Below are 20888 nucleotides of genomic sequence, written 5' to 3' on the forward strand. Positions count from 1 at the left end.
AACCTTGTTTATCTTTACATCTCCATGCTTACCACAGTTTCTGGAACTTTTCAGGCACTTAACAGGCATTTACTGAGTCAATGAACAAATCTCATTGCACGTTGCAGGACGAAAATTACTGTTTTCAGAAGAGAAACACTGAAGCGGAAGAGACATGTCATGTACATGGGGGTTTCTTCCATCCGCAGCACGGTGGCATCCGTGGTGGAAACTGAGGCACGTTCCACAACACTCCTTGCCCCTTGTGCCCACCCTGTTCTTTCAAAGGCATGTCCCTTAAAGTCTTTGGTAAAAGAGAGAATCATAAGGGAAAATTAGTTGGAGCTTGTCCTGTTCATCCCCACACTGCGCAGTGGTGTTCTGTGAAGTACGGGGGTGTGACCAGTTGTTACTATTGAGATCAAGCATGGATCAGATCATGTCCCCTAAGCAGGAAGAGCCTAAGAACGTGGCCATTGTCACGGAGAGGTAGGGGTGGGGTGGGGGGGGGGTGTTCCTGTGTGAGGTACTCACCTCTGTAACTGAGGATTGTGGGGACCACAGGGAGAAGGGTGGGTTGGAGTCTCTGCCTTTCAGTGGCGAGTTTGTAGATTGCGGCTGATGGAAACAGGCAAAAGTCCACTCAGACTCTTCGCTACTTTGCTAACTCTGGGACTTTGGACCAGTCATCTGCCCGTCCAGACTGAAACTTCTTCCTCAACTTCTCTGAGAGACATAGGTTCATATGACATCACACAGGATCAAACGAATACCCTTTGCTTTAGTACTTTAAGACTGATGTGACTTTGTTTTTGTAAAAATTAATGAACTCATTATAGTTAAAACACACACACACAAAATGCAGAAAGAAAAAAAACTCAAAAGGTAACAAATCATTAAAATAATCTCATCACCCAGAAATAACCGATGTTCATTAGTATTTGATGGACATCATATATACAAACAGAATGAAAGAACAATAAAAGGGTTTGGAAAAAATGCGATTATAGCGTATTTGCTTTTAATTAACGAAACAATTAAATTTCAGTTTGCTTGAATTGACTGAGAAAGGGAAGTGGAATGAGCGGAGTGGGTGGATTTCAGAAGAATGTCTCCGTGCTCCCGTGGGTGAGATTCTGAGCGCTCTCCGCAGCATGCTGTTGTATGCTGCCTAGAGCGGTGTGGCCTCACAAATATTTGTTGAATGAATATATGAATATGTTCCTGTTTTCTTTGTTTTTCAGGATTGATTTTTCTCAAGCCGAAATGATTTAGCCTTGCATGGCTCTGAACTCAAGGTCGATGTTGTGTTTGTTCATGGATTATTAATTCTTCTGCAAATATTAATTAAGACATTTCTCTCAGGCACCATGATAAGGGCTGGAATACATGTCAACATGTCACCACCTCCCGTCCCCCTGTGGCTTGCTCAAGGCCTAAAACCTCCTGCTAGATCTGCCTTTGCCTCTCTTTGACCCTCACCTGTGGTCACTGCTCCCGTCCCTTTAAGACTCTGGCCACATTGGCTTCCATTCTTCCCCTTAAATGCTTTTTTTGCCTTGAGGCCTGTGAGTAGGCTACTCCTTCCACAAAGTGCTATTCCCTATCTTCTTGCCTAGTGTGATGGTTAGTATTCTGTGTCAAGCTGACTGGGCCATGCGGTACCTAGCTGTATGGTTAAACATTCTCAGTGCATCTCTGAGAGTGTTTCTGGAGAAGATTAGCATGTAAACCAGTAGACTAAGTAAAGCAGATTGCCCTTCACCATGGGGGTGGGCCTCACCCAATCAGTCAAAGGCCTGACTAGAAGAACAAAAGGCTGAGTAATGAAGAATTGGCTCTTCTGCCCAATTATCTTTGAGTTAGACCTTGATCTGATTTTGGACTTGGACTTGAACTTACACTATTGGCTCTCCCAGGTTTACAGCTTGTCAACTGCACACCATGGGACTTCCCAAGGCCCTATAACCACATGAGCCGATGCCTTGTAACAATCACTCTCTCCCGATTCCTTTGTGCATCCAGGTTTGGGAATGAGTAGAGCAGATTAGCCCGTGTCCCCTTCTGCTCTGAATCTTATCTGAATCCTTGGGTTATCTGAAAAGTACCTCGTTGGCACTTATGTAGACCCAAGTTTCTTTGTGGGGTTTTTTTTTTTTTGAGAAGCTAATAAGGATTGGGCCACATAGAGCTGCTGTGACTTAAAGGGAGCAGTTTAATCTTGGGCTGTCACGTTGAATTGGTGGTTTCTGTCGGAGCCATCTGTTCCAGTCACAGTGTCCCGCGTCCCATCTTCAGCGCTTGGCAGGGTCTCACTCCCATCATTGTTTTTCAAAGAGCTCTAGATTGGAATTTTAAAAATGTCCAATTGGATGTGAGGGAGAAATTGTGGATGAGTGACAGGCTCTAGATGACATGTCTCTACCGCTGGCATGTCTCATGGGGAAGGGAAGGAGTGTGTAATAGTGTAATTAGATGATGCTTCAAAATTTTGCCCAGTAGAGCTCTGTGGGCATCCCTCCCCCCCAACAGAATCATCTCCATTTCATGCCAATGTGTTCTTTTCAGTTACTCTCAATATCCCATCCAGAATTAGCGATAGAGGAAATAATTGGGTCAGCTCATCTCTGCCTTGCCAACGCAGGTGCTTTCCAACACATGTTTTCATCATGGTGCCCAGTTCTTAATGACAGGCCTGTGCAGTGTGCAATTACTGTGATAGTGCAGAGAGGACGATAAACAGGACCATTTCTGTTCTGTGAGGGCCCTTCCATCAGAGCCGTCATGCACTGCATCTTTGGGGGAAACTGGTGAATCTCCCCATCTGCATTGAAGACCCTCGACAAAGCTCCCTGCAGATCAGAAGTGAAAGATCTGGGTGTTTGGGGAATCAACAGAGCTTCAGGTTGCCTTGTTTTTGAGGTCTTAGTCTGGCCAGATGTGGCTCTATACCAGATGTGGCCATAGGAAGTAGTAAACCACAGTCTTAGGTAAGTCAGGGCAGCCCTGCTTGGACAGATCTGTCCCCTGCTTCTCACAGTGCTCATTACAGAATTCCCTCTGAAGTGGAATCAGCCCCCTTCTGTTGTAGGTCATGTGCCTCTTAGCTTGCCTTTTTATTTTTTTCACTTACTAATACATCCTGGAAGTTGTTTTATAGCATGTTACAGAGGCTGTCCCCATTCATTTTTTTAAAAATGACTGCTATGACTCTGTTTTGTTAATATTAAGGACCATAAGTTTATGCAGCCAATCTTCTGTGGATATGCATTTGGGCATACTGTGGATTTCCAGTATTTTGCTATTTCCAACAGCACAGCCACGGATAATTTGTGCATATGCTGTTTTCTACTCATAGTATTGGTTTCTCAGTAAATTCTAGAAATGAGATTGAGATTTCTGGGTCACTTGAATTCTGAGCCCAGCAGACGGAGAAGCAGGTGTCAGCTTCGTTACTCTAAGAAGCAGTAGGAAAACATGGCTCAGGAGCTTCCTGTTATAAACCCCCAATGGGGCAGACTTAACCCCCTAGTGCAGGCCATTCTGGAAGACCGCGGGTCAGACAGAGAAGGGCAAATGCTGTGTGATATCACTTACACGTGGAATCGAAAAACGTCCAACTCATAAAGACAGAGTGGGTTCCCAGGGGAGGGGATGGAGGAATAGGAAAGTGATTATTGAACAGTATAAACTAGCAGATAAATAATTTCTGGACATCTGCTGTGGAGTATAGTGATTATGTACTACAACACTGTATTGCAAACATCCAACTTTCTGAGAGATTAGATCCTGTTCCTGTCACAAAAAATTTTGTGATAATTATGTAAGGAGACAGAGGTACTAGCTAACACTACAACGGCAATCATATTGTAATATAGAAATGTATCAAATCGCCATGTTGTATGCCTTGAATACGATATGTCAGTTTTATTTCAATTACAAATGTCTGTGTACAGAAAGTACTCAATCATTAGCCCCCTTAACTATTATTAGCAGCCATTTAGAAACATCATGAAGTCTGCTTTGGGCTTGGGGGATTGGTTCAGTGCATTAAGCATGAACCGAAGGACCTAGGAAGTGAGTTTCTTTAAGGGATCACACTGCATTTGGAAATTAAGCCCTTTTCTCTTCTGCTCAGAAACAAGGCTGCAAATATGCCCTACAGCTTTGTTTGCAGAAAATATGACATGTCACTCTTGTAGGAGGAGCTGTTCCCTTGGGAATCTTGGCATTCCTGGGTCGGTCCCTAGGAGCTCAGTAAAATAAATATACACAGGCGGAGAAGTCTAGTCAGCTTGAAAATGAGGCCAGATTCCAGAGCCTGCTGCTCCGTCCTGCTGTGTTCAAAAGAAATATTCTCTGAGAATGGGTTTGGGGGTTGGTCGAAGCAGCATTTAACAGAGACAACAAAGGGAGTTGTCAGTTCATTTAAGCCTGACTCCGAGGAACCTCAGGAAGGCTCGCTGCGCTTTGGCGTGTTAGAAATTGTAATATCGAAGATGGTGCCTTGGACGGGGTACTGTTTGTGTTAGATTTGCAGGAATGGTGGTAATATGTCATTGAAGAATGTTTCACTTGGGTACGCTGTGATCGAATTTTCATCCTGGTTCCAAAGAAAAATGACTGCTCTAGGGAAGGTACATTTTCCTTTTTAAATGATTGACAGCCTTTTTTAAAGTTGTTTTTAAGTTCTTTCGTACTGCTTTCCATTGGAGTGCTTTTCAGGGCAGCCTGCAGAATTTTGTAAGGCCTCCATCATGGCGTTACTCTTGTGATTTGTCCACATGAATTGAGCCAACAGCTCAGTCCACATCCAGATGGCAGTGGTTTGGACATGTCACTTACATGGAGACTCCATGCCTCTGACTGTGCTGAGGGCTCGGTGAGAGTAAGGACCAGGCTCGACTGTTTATGATCATATCCATAGCAACAGGCCTCTTCCTAGGTGCCGGATCAGCCCTTGTTGTGACTGGCTGAATGATGTCTGAGAGAGCGTACTGCTCTCTCAACTATTTTTTTAAAAAAACCTATCCATATATCATCTCTCTGTTACCTCCTTTCCTGTGTTAGACATGCTTTTCGTGTACTCACGCATTCAATACTCACAACAACCCTATGAGGAAGGCACTATAACTCTTCCCATTTTCCAGATGAGGAAATGGAGATGCAGAGACGTGAAGCCTTTTGCCTGAGGTCACACAGCTTATGAATTGTGGAGCTGGGATAACCCTGTGCTGATGCCTTAGCCTCACTCATTTATTCATTTTCTCCAAGGCTAGGTTCTGGGGATGTGGGGAAAACCGGAGGAGGTTAGATTCTTTGGTACACTTTTCCTAATCTCGTGATTCTAAATTAAGCCAAAGCCAGCGAAGATGAAGGCCTGAAGAAACTCACCTGCTTGGAAGTGCGTGAGCTCTGCTCAGAGGGCATGATGGGAAGAGCTATGAAGACTCAGTAAGATCAGCCTCAGGACCCCAGTGAGAACTTGGCCGTGACTCTGGAAACATAAGTCAGACTCTCCTGACCTTTAAGAAAATACTGTTCACATCTCTTGGGTGACGGTATTTCCCTCGAAGAAGACTAGTAATATAACATAGCTGAGAATTCTCTTGAAGCTGATAAAAAGTATTTAACATTTAATAATAAATTTTGACCCTTGAACATTAAAGTATATACCAGGGACTGTACCTAACTAATCCAATTTTGTATTGCTGTAGTTTTCCCTGTAGTGATGTTCGGATTTTAAGAAAAAAAAATAATAATTCGGGTAAAAGCAGGAATGGTGATTCTAATTCATTTTTCACTTTATAAAACTTCCATGGGTAAACTTTCCTCGCCAGAGATGGTTTGGTTTTGCTGATGGCATAATTTCAATAATGAATAATTCAAAGAAGCACACAGAGAATGTTAGCTGGAGACAGAACAAATATCTTTGAATTCCTGCTCCTTTGAAGGGCCTTTGGAAGCAGGTACTCATCTCTATGAAGCCCCCTTCCAAGGAAAAATGGGCATGAGTCTTAGGCTCCTGGGAAACTGGTGTGATCAGTGAATCTCTTCTCTTGGAAGCCTGAGATAGAGAGAAGCCGCCTGAACCTTCCCCACATCATGGCTCTGGTATCTGAAGTATTATCAAATGAGGGCTGTCCAACTGGCTGGCTTCGCCAGGGGAAGCCAGCGATCCACTGAAGCAGGGCTGGTCCCCAGTGTGCGGATTGGGAAGAAAAACCAAAGTGAAAAGTGACCAGGAGTCATTTCTTCCCGCAGACCATGCGAGTGCCGATTCCAACGTGCGCGGCCTTTTCTGTTTTTTTCCATGCCCAGAATGAAAATACATTTGTCGCCCGGGGTTCTGAGACTGTTAGGCAGCCATGCTCGCTGGAGGGGAGCTGATGGGAATTGTACATCATTAGTCAAGAGGCCCAGCCGCCTTCTCCGTGAATCAGGGAGCCTAAAGCTGCTCGCATTTTGCCTGTCCCCCCCCCCCAGTTGGTGCAGACCCTCTGTGAGTGATTTCCTTGTACTTTGTCGAACGCACACAGAGAAACAGACATGTCTATCGGAAGTGAAGTGTCTGAGTGTCTCAGATGGATGAATGTCTGTCTGTTGACATGCCCCGAGCTTGCCTCAGTTCTCTCACCTCTGAAATATCTTCAGAGCCCTTGAAGGTGATGCACTGGCACTGACAGGAGAGGAAATGGCCACAGTGATGAAAGCCTGAGGGGTCAGGGGCTTGAAAGAAATGTCAGCCCAGCCTCCGAGCAGTTGCGCTCAAACGGGCTGGATGCTCCCTTCATCCCAGCTAACATTTGAAAGAAAGTGGGTGTTTCTGATTGTCACATGATTGTAGGGCCCTACCAGACCACCTGGGCAGGGCCCGTGGCTGCAGTATGTCCTGTGATGTGGGGACAGTCTTAAAAAGCACAGATGTGCTGTTTTGGTTTTCTGTGGCTGCTATAGCAAACTGCCGCACACTTACTGACTTCAAGTGACTTGAGTTTATTATATATCTTACAATTCTCAGTCCAGCACGGATTTTACTGGACCAAGGTCAGGGTGTCTGCAGGCCTGGTTTCTTTCTGGAGGCTCTGAGGGGGAATCTGTTCTCTTACGTTTTCAAGCCTCTAGAGCAGTGGTAGTCAACCTAGTCCCTACCGCCCACTAGTGGGCGTTCCAGCTTTCATGGTGGGCGGTAGTGGAGCAACCAAAGTATTATATAAATAAAAAGATAGATTTAACTATAGTAAGTTGTTTTATAAAGATTTATTCTGCCAAACTTAGCAAAAATCCAACATAAAGTACTTGGTAAGTAATTATTATTATATGCTTTAACTTGCTGTAACTCTGCTTTATAAATTTTATAAAGTAAAGTGACTTCCCTACTTTATAAATCACCATTACTGTGGAACCGGTGGGCAGTTAGAAAACTTTACTACTAACAGAGACACAAAAGTGGGCGGTAGGTATAAAAAGATTGACTACCCCTGCTCTAGAGGCTGCCAGCATTCCTTGGCTCATGGCACCTCCCACCATCTTTAAAGCCAGCAGTATAGCTAATCTCTCTTTGACTCTCTGAATTCTTCCTTCTGTTGTCACATACCCTTCTGACCCCCTTTCCCCCATCTTTTCTTAGTAGGACCCAGACATTGGTTCACTCAGATAATACAGCCTAATCTCCCCATCTCTGTATTTTAGGTTTAATCACATCTATTAAGTCTCTCTCACTCTATAGGTAACATAGTCACAGGTTCCAGGAATCAGAAATCATTGGCAGGGGGCATTATTCTGCCCGCCATGCATGCCCTCCCCCAGTGCCAAAACTGAGTTTGGACTTGATTGGCTAAGAGTCAGGTGATGGCAGGAGTCTTGTGTCTTTCTGGTTAGAGAGGCCTGATAATTTAGCAGAGGCTTTTGACCACTGCATAGGAAATAGTGGAGTATTCCAGGCCAAACACAAACTCCCCTGCCTTGTAGGAGAGTTGGGAAGTATCCATCTATTCCTCTTCACCCCATCTTTCTGTCTGAACAACTGGTATGAAGTCCTAAATATTTTCAAGTCTCAACAATATATCTTTGTCTGGAGGCTTCACAGTATGGCCAACTGAATTTCTCATTCTTCCCATGAACAACTCCATGCCCTTCCTTCATCTCTCAGCCCAGATCAGCCTAGTCCAGATCAGCCCAGCCCAGCCCAGATCAGCCCAGCCAGCCCAGCCCAGCCCAGATCAACTTAGCCCAGATCAATCCAGCCAGCCCAGCCAGCCCAGCCCAGCCCAGATCAGCTTAGCCCAGATCAGCCCAGCCAGCCCAGCCCAGCCAGCCCAGCCCAGCCCAGCCCAGATCAGCCCAGCCAGCCCAGCCCAGCCCAGATCAGCCCAGCCAGCCCAGCCCAGCCCAGATCAGCCCAGATCAGCCCAGATCAGCCCAGCCAGCCCAGCCCAGATCAGCCCAGCCAGCCCAGCCTAGCCCAACCCAGCCCAGCCCAGATCAGCCCAGCCCAGCCCAGATCAGCCCAGATCAGCCCAGCCAGCCCAGCCAGCCCAGCCCAGATCAGCCCAGATCAGCCCAGCCAGCCCAGCCCAGCCCAGATCAGCCCAGCCTAGCCCAACCCAGCCCAGCCCAGATCAGCCCAGATCAGCCCAGCCAGCCCAGCCCAGCCCAGATCAGCCCAGATCAGCCCAGATCAGCCCAGCCAGCCCAGCCCAGCCCAGATCAGCCCAGATCAGCCCAGCCAGCCCAGCCCAGCCCAGATCAGCCCAGCCAGGCCAGCCCAGCCCAGATCAGCCCAGCCCAACCTAACCCAGATCAGCCCAGCCCAACCCAGCCCAACCCAGCCCAGATCAGCCCAGCCTAGCCCAACCCAGCCCAACCCAGCCCAGATCAGCCCAGCCTAGCCCAACCCAGCCCAGCCCAGATCAGCCCAGATCAGCCCAGCCAGCCCAGCCCAGCCCAGCCCAGATCAGCCCAGCCAGGCCAGCCCAGCCCAGATCAGCCCAGCCCAACCTAACCCAGATCAGCCCAGCCCAGCCCAACCCAGCCCAGATCAGCCCAGCCCAACCTAACCCAGATCAGCCCAGCCCAGATCAGCCCAGATCAGCCCAGCCTAGCCCAACCCAGCCCAACCCAACCCAACCTAACCCAGATCAGCCCAGATCAGCCCAGATCAGCCCAGCCCAGCCCAACCCAGCCCAACCCAGCCCAGATCAGCCCAGCCTAGCCCAACCCAGCCCAACCCAGCCCAGATCAGCCCAGATCAGCCCAGCCTAGCCCAACCCAGCCCAACCAGCCCAACCTAACCCAGATCAGCCCAGATCAGCCAGCTTATTTTCTGATTGGTTTTATTTCCATCCCTGCTCAGCCACTTCTTCTTCATATATTTAAATTTAATCTGTCTACCTAAATTGTTGGTGGGTTTTCTTCACTATGTTTTGTGCAATATCCACATTTCTTTTCAGTAAGCACTTTAATCATTAGAATCTCCTCTACCAAATTCTCAAAGTAATAACGACCACGTGCATCCTACCTGTCTTCTATGACTTCACTTCTCTTTCCGGTCTGAACCGTGCCTTGTCGCGGTGCCCTGCTGCATCTCATGTCCTACCCCTTGTGAGCACCCATTCATTCATTCATTCATTCATTCATTCATTCATTCGCAGCAGTTATTTAATAAGTTCTTGCTCTGAGCCAGGCCCCGTGCTGTTACACTGCATAGCATAGCACTTGTATTTCTACTTCCCCTGGCAGGCTGCATGTTCCGTGTGAAGTATACATTTATGCAGAGTGAATCCGTAAATGCTATGCTGGTGCACAGACATCAAGTTTACTATCAGGCAGGAGAAAACACATTTTCCAGGAGGAAGACAAAAATTTATGGCAGTTCCTGGGGTCGGCATGCTGATTTGCTGCATAATAACATGACTACATAATTGCCTCATGGTTGCTGTGAAGTATTGGGCTTGAGATAGCCGTGTGGATTTTGTTTTCTCAGCCTAGATGTTTTCCTAACATTTTCTGAGGTCAGACTGGCCAGGGTGACATTGAACCCCTGACCAGAGGGCCAGCTGAGGAGAACTAGATGTGGTTCTTGGCAGGGGTGGGAGGGAGTCAAACTTATAAATTCAGTAAGGGATCTCACCCAGTATCTGTTCTAGCCCCCTCCCTGGGAAAGCCCTTCTGCTGGGCGGACAGTGTGTGGATAGATGGGGTCCAACGACTGACCTAAGGGACCTGGAACCCTCTTGGCCACCCTGGATTGTTTGGGACTTAGGGAGGCTGAGACCAGTCACTAGACCTCAACCTAGTGGGGCGGGTCTGGGATCCTCAGTCTGCGACAACTGTTTTCTCCCTGGCTTTGCCCTTTCTGTTAGATGCTTTACCCACCGCAGATAGACTGATTGTGTCCTTGACCTCTGTCTGTGACCTGTCACCAGCCAGCATCTCCTTGTGTCCTGTTCCCCTCGTCTGTCCCTCTCCTTCCTCACCTCCTCTCTCCTCCTCTCCTTCAAACATTTACAGAGAAGCTACTTATGTATCAGGCAAGCTCCCTGATGAGCATTGAGCAGCCCAGTAATTAACTGACTGATTGATCATCTCTTTACCACTTGGGTACTGAGGATTGGCCACGGGTCAGACAGTGGGACTAGCATGTCTGCAGAACGGGAGGTAAGAGAGAATGACCAATCTGAGGAGCTAAACCAGGTCCAGCTCAGCGTGGCAGGGAGGGGACAGAGGTGAGAGGGATGCAGGAGGGGTAGGCGGCAGCCAGGACAGGCAGGGTCTGGAGAGTCACTCTGGACAGCAGCCTGAGAGCACTGGGGAACCATGGCAGCACTAAGCTGAGCAGCGACACGGGAACTGGTCAGATTTGCATTGTAGGAGGCTCCCTTTGCTTAGAGGGCGGGCAGGGGTTGGGAAAGGGCAGATTCCAGGCTGGGAGAGCACCGAGCTCGCTGTGGCGGTGAGCAGCGGAGCCAGGACAGTGGCCTCAGCTGAGGTGGGGGCGGTGGGCGCAGAGAACTGCAAAGATCCATGATGTGAGTGGATACGGAGGAGGGGAGCCCACCGCCCTTGCGGACTGATCAAGTGTGGGGCCCATGGGAGTGAAGGAGGGTCCCCTACGTCTGAGGAGCTAACAGGGTAACATAAGCGCTTCCAGTCTCGGGGGTGGAATAAGGGGCAGGTACAGGAGGGCCGATAGGAGCCTCTTGGGGGTACATGTGGTTCAAACAATAACACTATAATCGCCGACTTTAAAACACAGTCTGCAGAAAGTGAATTCTATATAGTCTTGGTTGTGGGGTCCATGGAAAGGCATGCTGGACACAGGGGTTATAAAATGGGTCATGTATGTGCCCGGCGGGTACTGGAATTACTAGGGGGATCGCTTTGTAAATTATATACCTGTCTAACCACTGTGGTGCACACCTGACACTAATATAAAATAGTGTTTGACTGTCAACTGTAATTGGAATACAAAAAAGAAAAAACAAAAAAATGTCTTAAAATCCTGGCCTAGAAGGAAGCAGAATGTTAGAACAGATGAGGAGGTGCTGAGACCCTTGTGTGGCGGGGACAAGGGGCAGTGCTCTTTTGAAACCTAAAAACTCTTTATTCTATGTGGAAACAAAGCACTCTTTGGGGCACACGCCCCCTTTGTTGTGAAGGACCCCTTTGAGAGTCAAGGGCCTGCTGTAAGCTACTAGGAGTACTTTACTTATATATTGGACTCGGGACTTCTGTAACCTTTAAAGAAAAGATATGGAAAGTTTTCACGTTCCTTGTGAGGCCGGAGATGGAGGCTCCCTCTGTCTGCGGGCTCAGGGCAGTCCACAGGGTGGGGCGGGGCAGGGCATGGCTATTTGCCGCCTCCGCTGGGAGAGAGCTGAAACTCCCAGGCAAGGGCGTCAAGGCTCCTTGGCATAAGAAGGGAGACTCCATAGATGGTGTGGGTGACTGCAGAGATTTTATCACAGGCTGAAGGACGTGACCCCGGAGGTTATGCAAGGCGATTATGAGTGAACCCCAGCAACCTGGCAGCTGTCCTGGGGCTCAGGGACAGGGGGCCAGTGAGGAGGTCCCGATAAATATTTGGTCTTTGGGGCTGTGAGATGATTCCCCACGCCCCCCACGTTGAATTCCATCACGTGCCCCTCACACTGTGGTGTGCATCTGTGGTTTCCGAGGCGGCGATCACACTGAGGACTGTGCCGACCGACTGCAGAGCTGGGGTCGGACGGGGAAGCAGGTAGGAGGCAGCCAGCCCGACAGGCGAGAAGCTGGGGGGCAGAGGAGCCCCCGGGGACCTGCAGAGGACAGTTCCAGTATAATCTTGGGATCACAGGGGAGGGGCTTTCTGAGGCAGTGTGGGAGAGCGCTCGGGTTACTATGTTTATTAAAGGAAAAGTGGTCTCTAGAGGGTTATAAAACTTCTCTCACAGGTGCTGTCACAGAGGACTCCCGTGACAAGAGGAAGGAGTTGTGGACCGCACCTGTGGGAGGCAGTGAAGAAGGTTCCAGGATTACTTGTGAGCTCCCCAGCCGGGCCCAGCTGTTTGTCTTTCACAGGAGCAGGAACCCTCGGCACTGGTGGCACTGGTGGCACCGGCGGCACTGGCGCTGTCAGCTCGGCTGTGCCCTTGAGGACTTGCTGCAGAACAAGCCAGAGTCGGCTTGGCAGTGATGAGAATAACAGCAAGATAAAATATTGAACGTAAACATGCTGAGTGCGTCTGTGCCAAGCGTCTGTGTCTGCATTGTCACAACTGCCCTCTGAGGTTCGAGGTTCGAGGTTCGGTGCTGTTGTCCCTCCCACAGATGATAAAGAGACGTGCCGGGCTGGCGGGAGGCCGCCCGCTGCTGAGTGGGGACTGTCTCGCTCGAATTCGGTTAGGTCAGGTGCGTTGACCGGGATTGAATGCTCGGGGTCTGGAAAAGTGACCCAGGACTGGGAGGCCTGGCTCCAAACCTGGGGCCAATTCATTCGTATCTGAGAGCTGAGCTCCAGGCCTGGGGCCCTCTGCTGGGACGCCTGCTAGGCCCGTCTTCTGTCCCCACCGCGGACCAGCTCCCTAGGTGTCTGCCCAGGCTAAACCCTGGTCAAGATAAAGGTGTTCCGTGGTGGGTTCGGCCCTTGCTGCCCCCCAGAGAGAACTCCTCCAGGAAGCCTGACGTTCAGCAACACTATTCCACTCATCTAGGTGATTTCTGCCTCCCAGACTCTGGAGCCATAAAGGGACTGCACTTGACCCACCCTAGGTGAAGGTCGCTTCCATAGACGGGGTGATCTACACAGGACTTTCCAAGTCCTGCATAAAAACAACAGCAAAACTCAGTCTTTCTTAAGGGTGCCATAAACTGGGTCCCTATGGTGCCTTTGTGAGAAAGGCCGGCTGGCAAATCACGCCATACGGGAGGTGATCTGCACTGCGAACGCTCACTGTGAAATTAATGGCCCCACTTAACAGAGATGTCCATAAAATATAGATGACCTCAGCCCCAAGGGTGGAGGTGGGAAGTGGTCACCATGGCCGCAGCATGTAATTTATCGAAGGCTGTAGGTTCCTGAGACGCCTTGCAGAATGTATGAAACAAGGAAGACCTTGGCCCCCAAGGACCGCGAGCCTCACTACGGCTGGAATCGCCGAGGATCTAAGTTCGAGTACGCAACACCCTCTAATCGCCATCGGAAGAACGTCAGGCAGAAAGGCGAACGATGCTGTTCGCTTTGAGGTAGTGATTAAAGGAGATTAAGAATGATGATCTCGGAAGAAAGGCATAATGTTAACTCAGAGTGAGAAGAAAGCCTGTGTGTCTTGAATGCCTCAGAGACGAGCAGCTATATTAAATGTCAAATTAAAAGACAAGTGATCAATAATTATGAATGCCTGCCTCATTAAAATGCAGCAGCTTAGCGAGGCATGGCTTGTTTCTGTTTCTGTGATTAAATGACCTCAGTTATATCTTTTTTTGATGTCAAGAGGCTCCACTTTTGGAAAGATTGTGGTTAGACATGGAGGTGAACTTCTTGGCATGAGATAAGGCTTTTAGGCATGAGGAGAAGTGCTCAACATCCATCCCCATAGAAAACAGGACATAGAACTAAGCTGTTGTCCTCACAGTTCTATAAATTATGAAATGCTTCTCCTCATTTCCACACCATCTCCCTTCTTGTTTTTAAAAATGAACTGGCTCCACTGGAGCAAAGATGGCCTGGGCGCTGGGGATGGCTCCTTGGCCTCTGCTCCAGGTGCTAGAGTGGCTCTGGTCGCGACTGAGCGATGCCCCGGAGGGGCAGAGCATCGCCCCCTGGTGGGCAGAGCGTCGCCCCCTGGTGGGCGTGCCGGGTGGATCCCGGTCGGGCGCATGCAGGAGTCTGTCTGACTGTCTCTCCCCGTTTCCAGCTTCAGAAAAAATAAAAATAAATAAATAAATAAATAAATAAATAAATAAATGAACTGGCACTTGATCAGGCTCAGCGGACATGACAGATTATATTGTAAAACCTCAAAATACATTAGTTGTACTTAGCATTATCTTTTTTGAAATCCATGTTCCCATTTTGAAAGCAGTGGTTTTCCAACACATTAATGTGCCAGAGCGTGGGCCGGCCTGATGGCCCGTGACCTGCCTCTAGCTGCACTCCCCACCGACCGGGAAGGGAGCTTGCTGCTCAGTGCTCATTAGCTCAGCGGAAATGCACACGCTGCTCTCTGGGCCCAGGGCTCTACGCATCACCCTTAGCCTGCTGTGCTGAACTTTGTGCCTGCAAGTGAGTCTGTGGAATTGGGGGCATTAATATGTTTCAAAAGCTGTGGAGGTGGTTAAAAAGGAGAAGTTACGGCAAGCAGTTCCCATGCACGTCCCCCTCCTCCCAGGCATGCACCCTGGCTCTGATGTTTGGATGGCAGCACGGTCTGCACTGGACAGCCCTGAAGCCTCAGACTGCTCCAGACCCCCCGTGGCAGGGGGGCTAATAGAGTAATTTTGTGTTTCTTCTCTCTCCTCTCCCCTCCTCTTCTCTCCCCTCCTCGTCTCCCCCCTCCCCATCTCTCCCCTCTCCATCTCCCCCCTCCGCATCTCCCCCTCCCTGACTCCCTCCTCTTCATCTCTCCCCCTCCCCATCTCCTCCCTCCCCATCTCCCTCCTCTCCATCTCTCTCCTCCCCATCTCCCCCCTCCGCATCTCCCCCTCCCTGACTCCCTCCTCTTCATCTCTCCCCCTCCCCATCTCCTCCCTCCCCATCTCCCTCCTCTCCATCTCTCTCCTCCCCATCTCCCCCCTCTCCATCCCTCCCTTCCACATCTCCCCCTTCCACATCTCCCTCTTCCCCATCTCCCCCTTCCCCATCTCTCCCTTCTCCATCTCTCCCCTTCCCCATCTCTCCCTTCTCCATCTCTCCTCTTCCCCATCTCTCCCTGATCTGTGTCCCTTCTTTTCAGATATTATCATTCAAAGGGGTGGGCTCGTTGGCTTCAGGAAGTTGGCTATGGCCTGAAGACCCCCAAATCGGGCCTTAGCCCCTAGGTGCCTTTTCCGGGGACTCCCAGAGGGCCTTGCAGCACAGTGGTGGAGAATACTCTGTGTGGCGGATAATTTTGTATGTCAGCTCGACTGGGCTCCGGGATGCCCAGACGGCCATGAAACGTTGCTGGGTATGTCTGCGAGGGTGTTTCCAGAAGAGATTAGCACTTGGATGGGTAAACCTAGTAAAGCAGACTGCCCTTCCACATGGGTGGGCACCATTTAATGCACTGAGCACTGAACAGAGCACAAAGGTAGGTGGAGGCAGGGGGCCTCAGTCTCTGCCGGCGTGGAGCAGCCAACTTCTCCGGCCTCAGACAAGGCGTTCCTGCTTCGGGCCTTCAGACTGCGTGGACCCCTAGCTTCCTCAGTCTCCAGCTTGCAGATGGCCAATCGTGGAGCTTCTTAACCTCTGCACCTGTGTGAGCCAAGTCAGATAATAAATCTCCTTCTCTGTAGTCCTCTATCTGTCCGACTGGTTCCATTGTTTAGACAACTCTAATGCTTAATTGTTAACCAGCCTTTGGACCTGAGACCTGTTGCGGTGCAGCCCGTGAGGAGCGGAACCAGAGCCCAAATTGATTAGGAATTTGAAGAGCCTTTATTAGCCATCCGGCTGACTGTCCGCTGGCAATCCACGCACAGAAGCAACGAACAGCAGCCAGCTTGGGGGGAGAGAGTTATTTATAGGCAAAAACGACAAGGTTACTGTTGTTTCAGCACGTTTGTACAATATCTTTGCAAAAGTACACACTGTTCTAAAGACAATGAACCGCCTTCCTGTAGTATCTGCAAGACTGAAGCACAAAGACTGCATCCTGCTTCTGTTAGCAAGATTAGATCTGAGCCTAACTGCTGAGGCTTGTAAAAATTTTCTACTTGCAGCTGTAGCTATAAACTAGCTCCTCTTAAGCGTTGAGCTACGTTGGGTCAGGGGCCCTTAGCATGGGCTGGCACTCCAGCACAAGACCCAGCACAAATCTCCCTGGTAAGGTGGGTTTGACTGTAGGGAAGTTTTTTAAAAATCCAAATGGCATCGGAGGACAGCCATCCGACACTGCCACCAGCTCTGGGGGAACACATACACAGAGAGAACGAAACAGCCGGAGAAAGTCCTGTTCGGTCCCCATGCCGAGGGCTGATGTGGCCTGGCTGCTGTGTGGACAGAGCACACTGACCCTCAGCTTAGGACAGTGACGGGGGACCTGCAACACACCGCCGAGTGTGGGTGGCATTGGCCTTACCCTGGAGGCCAATATTTGGCCCCACAAAGTCAACTCTCCACTGGGGGCAGACAGGGATGGAGTGTGAAGGAGGACCCTCGAGTTCCTTCCACAGAAGCCCACTAGAAATCACCCGCCTATAGTATTAATATATTTAGCATAATATCTGCCCCACTTTTTGAGGATCCCTGTTACTTCTACTATGGAGAAAGGTGCCCGAGGATGAATTTACACATCTAAACAAAAAATCCATTTGGAAACTGTATAATTTAGATGCTGTTATGACATATCATTAGCTATTGAACCCAACATGTTTTTTTTTTTATAACAAAATAAGGAGTTTATAAAATATTAAATGCTAGGTTCCATTTTCCCTTTTTCACACCAAACACAATTTTCTAGCCCAGTGTTTGGAGACATTATCTGAAGATTGTTTTGTCAAGATTGTTCTCAACAGTCAACAGCACACTGCTCCACCTTCTACAGGCTGCTGAATCCAATCTTTCATGCAATCAATAACAAGGGCGCTGACCTTATTTATTTGAATTTCCTCCATTTCCGTGTTTGTGAAACTTCAGGGGATAAATTAATGGTTATAAACAGATAAACAGTGTCTTTTTTCCCCCTCATTACTTCATTCCTGCTCCTTCCAGCCCAGCAGCAGCTGGCCCATCCCACCCTGAGACCGCAGCCAGAGCAGGTCCTCACAGGGCCCACGGGGCATCCCCTGCAGAGAGGTCCGCCCCCTCAGCCCTTGCTGGTGTCTAGCTTTCCTGTAGCTGCTGTCACAGGCAGCCTCAACCTGAGTGGCTGAAAACAACACGCATTTTGTACCTCACAGTCCTCCGGGTTAGAGGTCCAGGTGGGTCTCCCTGGGCTGAGGTCCGGTGGTCAGTGCGGCTGCCTTTCTTTCTGAGGCTCTGCAGGAGAACCAATTCCCATGCCTTTAACTTCAAGGGTTGCCTGCCTTTCCCTCCTTCTAGCTCTTTTTTTTATAAATAAATTTTTATTAATTTTAATAGGGTGACATCAATAAATCAGGGTAGATATATTCAAAGAAAACATGTCCAGATTATCTTGTCATTCAATTCTGTTGCATATCCATCACCCAAAGTCAGATTGTCCTCCGTCACCCTCTATCTAGTTTTCTCTGAGCCCCTCCCCCTCCCCTCTCCCTCCTTCCCTCCCCCCGCCCCCGTAACCACCATACTCTTGTCCATGTCTCTTAGTCTCATTTTTATGTCCCACCAATGTATGGAATCCTGCAGTTCTTGTTTTTTTCTAATTTACTTATTTCACTCCGTATAATATTATCAAGATCCCACCATTTTGTTGTAAGTGATCTGATGTCATCATTTCTTATGGCTCAATAGTATACCATGGTGTATATGTGCCACATCTTCTTTATCAAGTCTTCTATTTTTTTTTTTACAGTGATTAAAGCCTTTAAGCAAACTCTTGGCCAATACAGCAAGAATCCATAAAAGAGTAGTGTCCTTAACATGTTCACCAAGTCCAAATTGGCTCCAACACCATGCCAAATCCCTGAAAAATGTAACCCAACCCCAGTTCAGTCTGTTAGGAGCTGTCACAAGGAGCAGGAGTCCAGGAAAAGTCTGCATGGCACTGGAATTGTTGTCACAATTCTATACTTTGTAGCTCATGTCCAAGTCCCAATGACCGCTGCTTCTAGCTGGTAATGGTTCAGGTAGACTGGAAAAGCCATCTGCAGCATGTGTGGAGATGGAGCTTCTGTTCTCCTCTGCCTGGAGAGATGAGACCAGGTTGCTTTTCCCTGGAGCTCTGTGACTGTGGCTTGGTAAAGAGAACCTTGGGATACACTAAGCTGAGTGGCAAAGGTAGATTCATAATAGAAGTTGGCAAAAGGGGGAAAGAGAGCTCTAAATTAGGAGTAGGTCCCAGCCTGAAATATGAGTGGGGCAATGAGGTAGGAGGAATAAAGGAAACACTATATATTAAACAAAGCAGCAGAAAATAGGACTATCAACACCCACAACAGAGATCTTCGAGGGAAGAATAAAAAACCTGACTATGCAGGTAAGACATAGTTAAGTGGCCCTTATGCAAATGAGATCAGTTTACCTGCTTCTTGGAAGAAATACCCTGGGCTCATCCACAGTGTCATAGATGGGGCCGACGGCCCTGGGCACCTTCAGCCTTCAGTGGCAAATCCCAGCATTCTGGGCAAGGTTAGGTCATAGGTGGCTGGAGCAGGGCTGGAAGAGACTGAACCCTTCCTTAGAGGAGCGAGGGGGAAGCCTACCTTCCAGTGTCCCTGTTTCCTCACAGCAGAGGCATGTAAGTCTGGCAGGCTTTAGCTCAATGACCTTCCTTTTCACTATTGAAGCAGGACCCAGATGGCATCCTATGAGACCCCTTTGGGGCATTGGAGCCTTTAAGGATGTATCCTAAAAGCAGGTAGTTCCCCTGATCTCTATTGGGCTTTTTCTGCCTCTTGGAATCTTAAAAGCCATGCTCAGAAGATCTCGCTGAGGGGTTTGAGGATCCCCATCCGCCTATATAAATCTTTTCCATATATCTGGAGCTATTTGGAAAAAGACAAAGCAGTGTTATTAGCTGGATCAAATAAAGAAGGTAGTAGTTCCAGCTCTTTTTTTTTTTTAATTGAGAAAGAGAGAGAGAGAGAGAGAGAGAGACTGACAGACAGACACAGACACAGACAGGAAGGGGAGGATGAGAAGTGGCAGCTTAGTTTTCCATTGATTTCTTTCTCAATGGACTGGTGGGCTCCAGCCGAGCCAGGCAAGCCAGCGACCATGGGGTCATGTCTATAATCTCACACTCAAGTCAGCAGCCCCATGCTGAAGCTGGTGAACCTGCACTCAAGGCGACAACCTCAAGGTGTCAAACCTGGGTCCTCTGCATCCCAGGCTGATGCTCTCCATCCACTGCGCCACCGCCTGGTCAGGCTCCTTTCTGGCTTCAAAGCCAGCAGCAATAGGTCGAGTCCTGGCCGCACCGCATTTCTCTGGCTCTCTCTCCTGCCTCTTCTACTCTTTAGGACTCATGAAATGAGACTGATCCCACCCAGATAATCCAGGGTACCCCCCCCCACCTCCAGGTCAGCAGATCTGCAACCTGAACTCCCTGTGCTATGTGAGGTAACACTCACGGGGTCTGAGTTAGGACCGTCTCATACGTGGACGTCTCTGGGGGCGGTATTTTGCCTCCCACCCTGAGCCGGTCTGCCTGCTAGCTCATGTCTCTGTGTCCTCCATGCTGCTCGGTCTGACTGCATGGTTCCACATTCTCTGCTTCTCCGATGGAGGTCCGCTTCCCTCCTCGCAGGAGAACTCTCTCTGCGGTGGAGCAGGAGAAGCTGAAGCCTGGGGAGGAAGCAGGGTGACTTTGAAGAAAGAGGGCCTGGGACCCGAGGGATGGGGGCTCTGGGCCTTCATGGGGGAGGTGGGAGGGGGACCCTGCTGGAGGTGCGGGCCTGGCCTGTCTGGGAGGTGGCCTGAGGCTCAGGGGAGGGGGTGGCCTCCTGCTCCGAGGGGAGGGTGGTGGGGTGGGGTTCGGGCCTGGCCTCTGCAGCCCATCTGGGTGCTCTGCAGTGCCAGGAGCCCACTGCTGAGTGACGAGACCTTCACTTTGTGGCCCGATGCGACAATGCCAGTGCCACACCTGCTCCTACAGACCCGCACGTTGGGGGGGTGTGGGGAGGGGGCACGCACATTGTTGAGAAGACACGGCCAACGTTGGGGTTGGGGTCGTGACCTGCAGCCCGGCAGCGGTGGTTTAACCCAGGGGAATAATTTACTTACCGCTGGGTGACCACCGCCTGGGTGTTCCCTCTCCCACTTACGGGAAAACCCATTCCTGGCTGAAATTGACGTTTGATTTTCCCCTCCATACTCTTCATTCCCAGAGGTGACACCCGTCCCTTGACAAATACTGACTCTCGGAAATCCTGCTGATGGTGGCCCGATTTTCTGTGTTGCACACTGACGAGACTCCCGCAGCGGAGACTGACCCAGCTTGTTTATAGGGGGTCAAGCAATTGATTTTAATTAAATTCTCTTTTTAGAAATCAGCAGAATGCCTCCATTCCACGCCTCCCTCTCCCCCTTTCTTGAAGCATTAATCAACTTGTTAAGTAATGTCTCCTAACTTAGGGGCCCCAATTAG

General features: G+C 49.4%; 1 protein-coding gene across 1 annotated transcript; it reads left to right on the forward strand.

Moving 5' to 3' along the window:
- Positions 1-406: 406 nt before the first annotated feature.
- LOC136311181 (uncharacterized) lies at positions 407-8830 on the forward strand. Its single transcript, XM_066240393.1, has 2 exons — positions 407-468; positions 8269-8830. Exons 1-2 carry the CDS (start codon positions 407-409, stop codon positions 8828-8830), a joined length of 624 nt encoding a protein of 207 aa, XP_066096490.1.
- The last annotated feature ends 12058 nt before the right edge of the window (positions 8831-20888 follow it).

This window comes from Saccopteryx bilineata, chromosome 7, assembly GCF_036850765.1.
Source record: "Saccopteryx bilineata isolate mSacBil1 chromosome 7, mSacBil1_pri_phased_curated, whole genome shotgun sequence".
In the NCBI taxonomy this organism is placed as follows: domain Eukaryota; kingdom Metazoa; phylum Chordata; class Mammalia; order Chiroptera; family Emballonuridae; genus Saccopteryx; species Saccopteryx bilineata.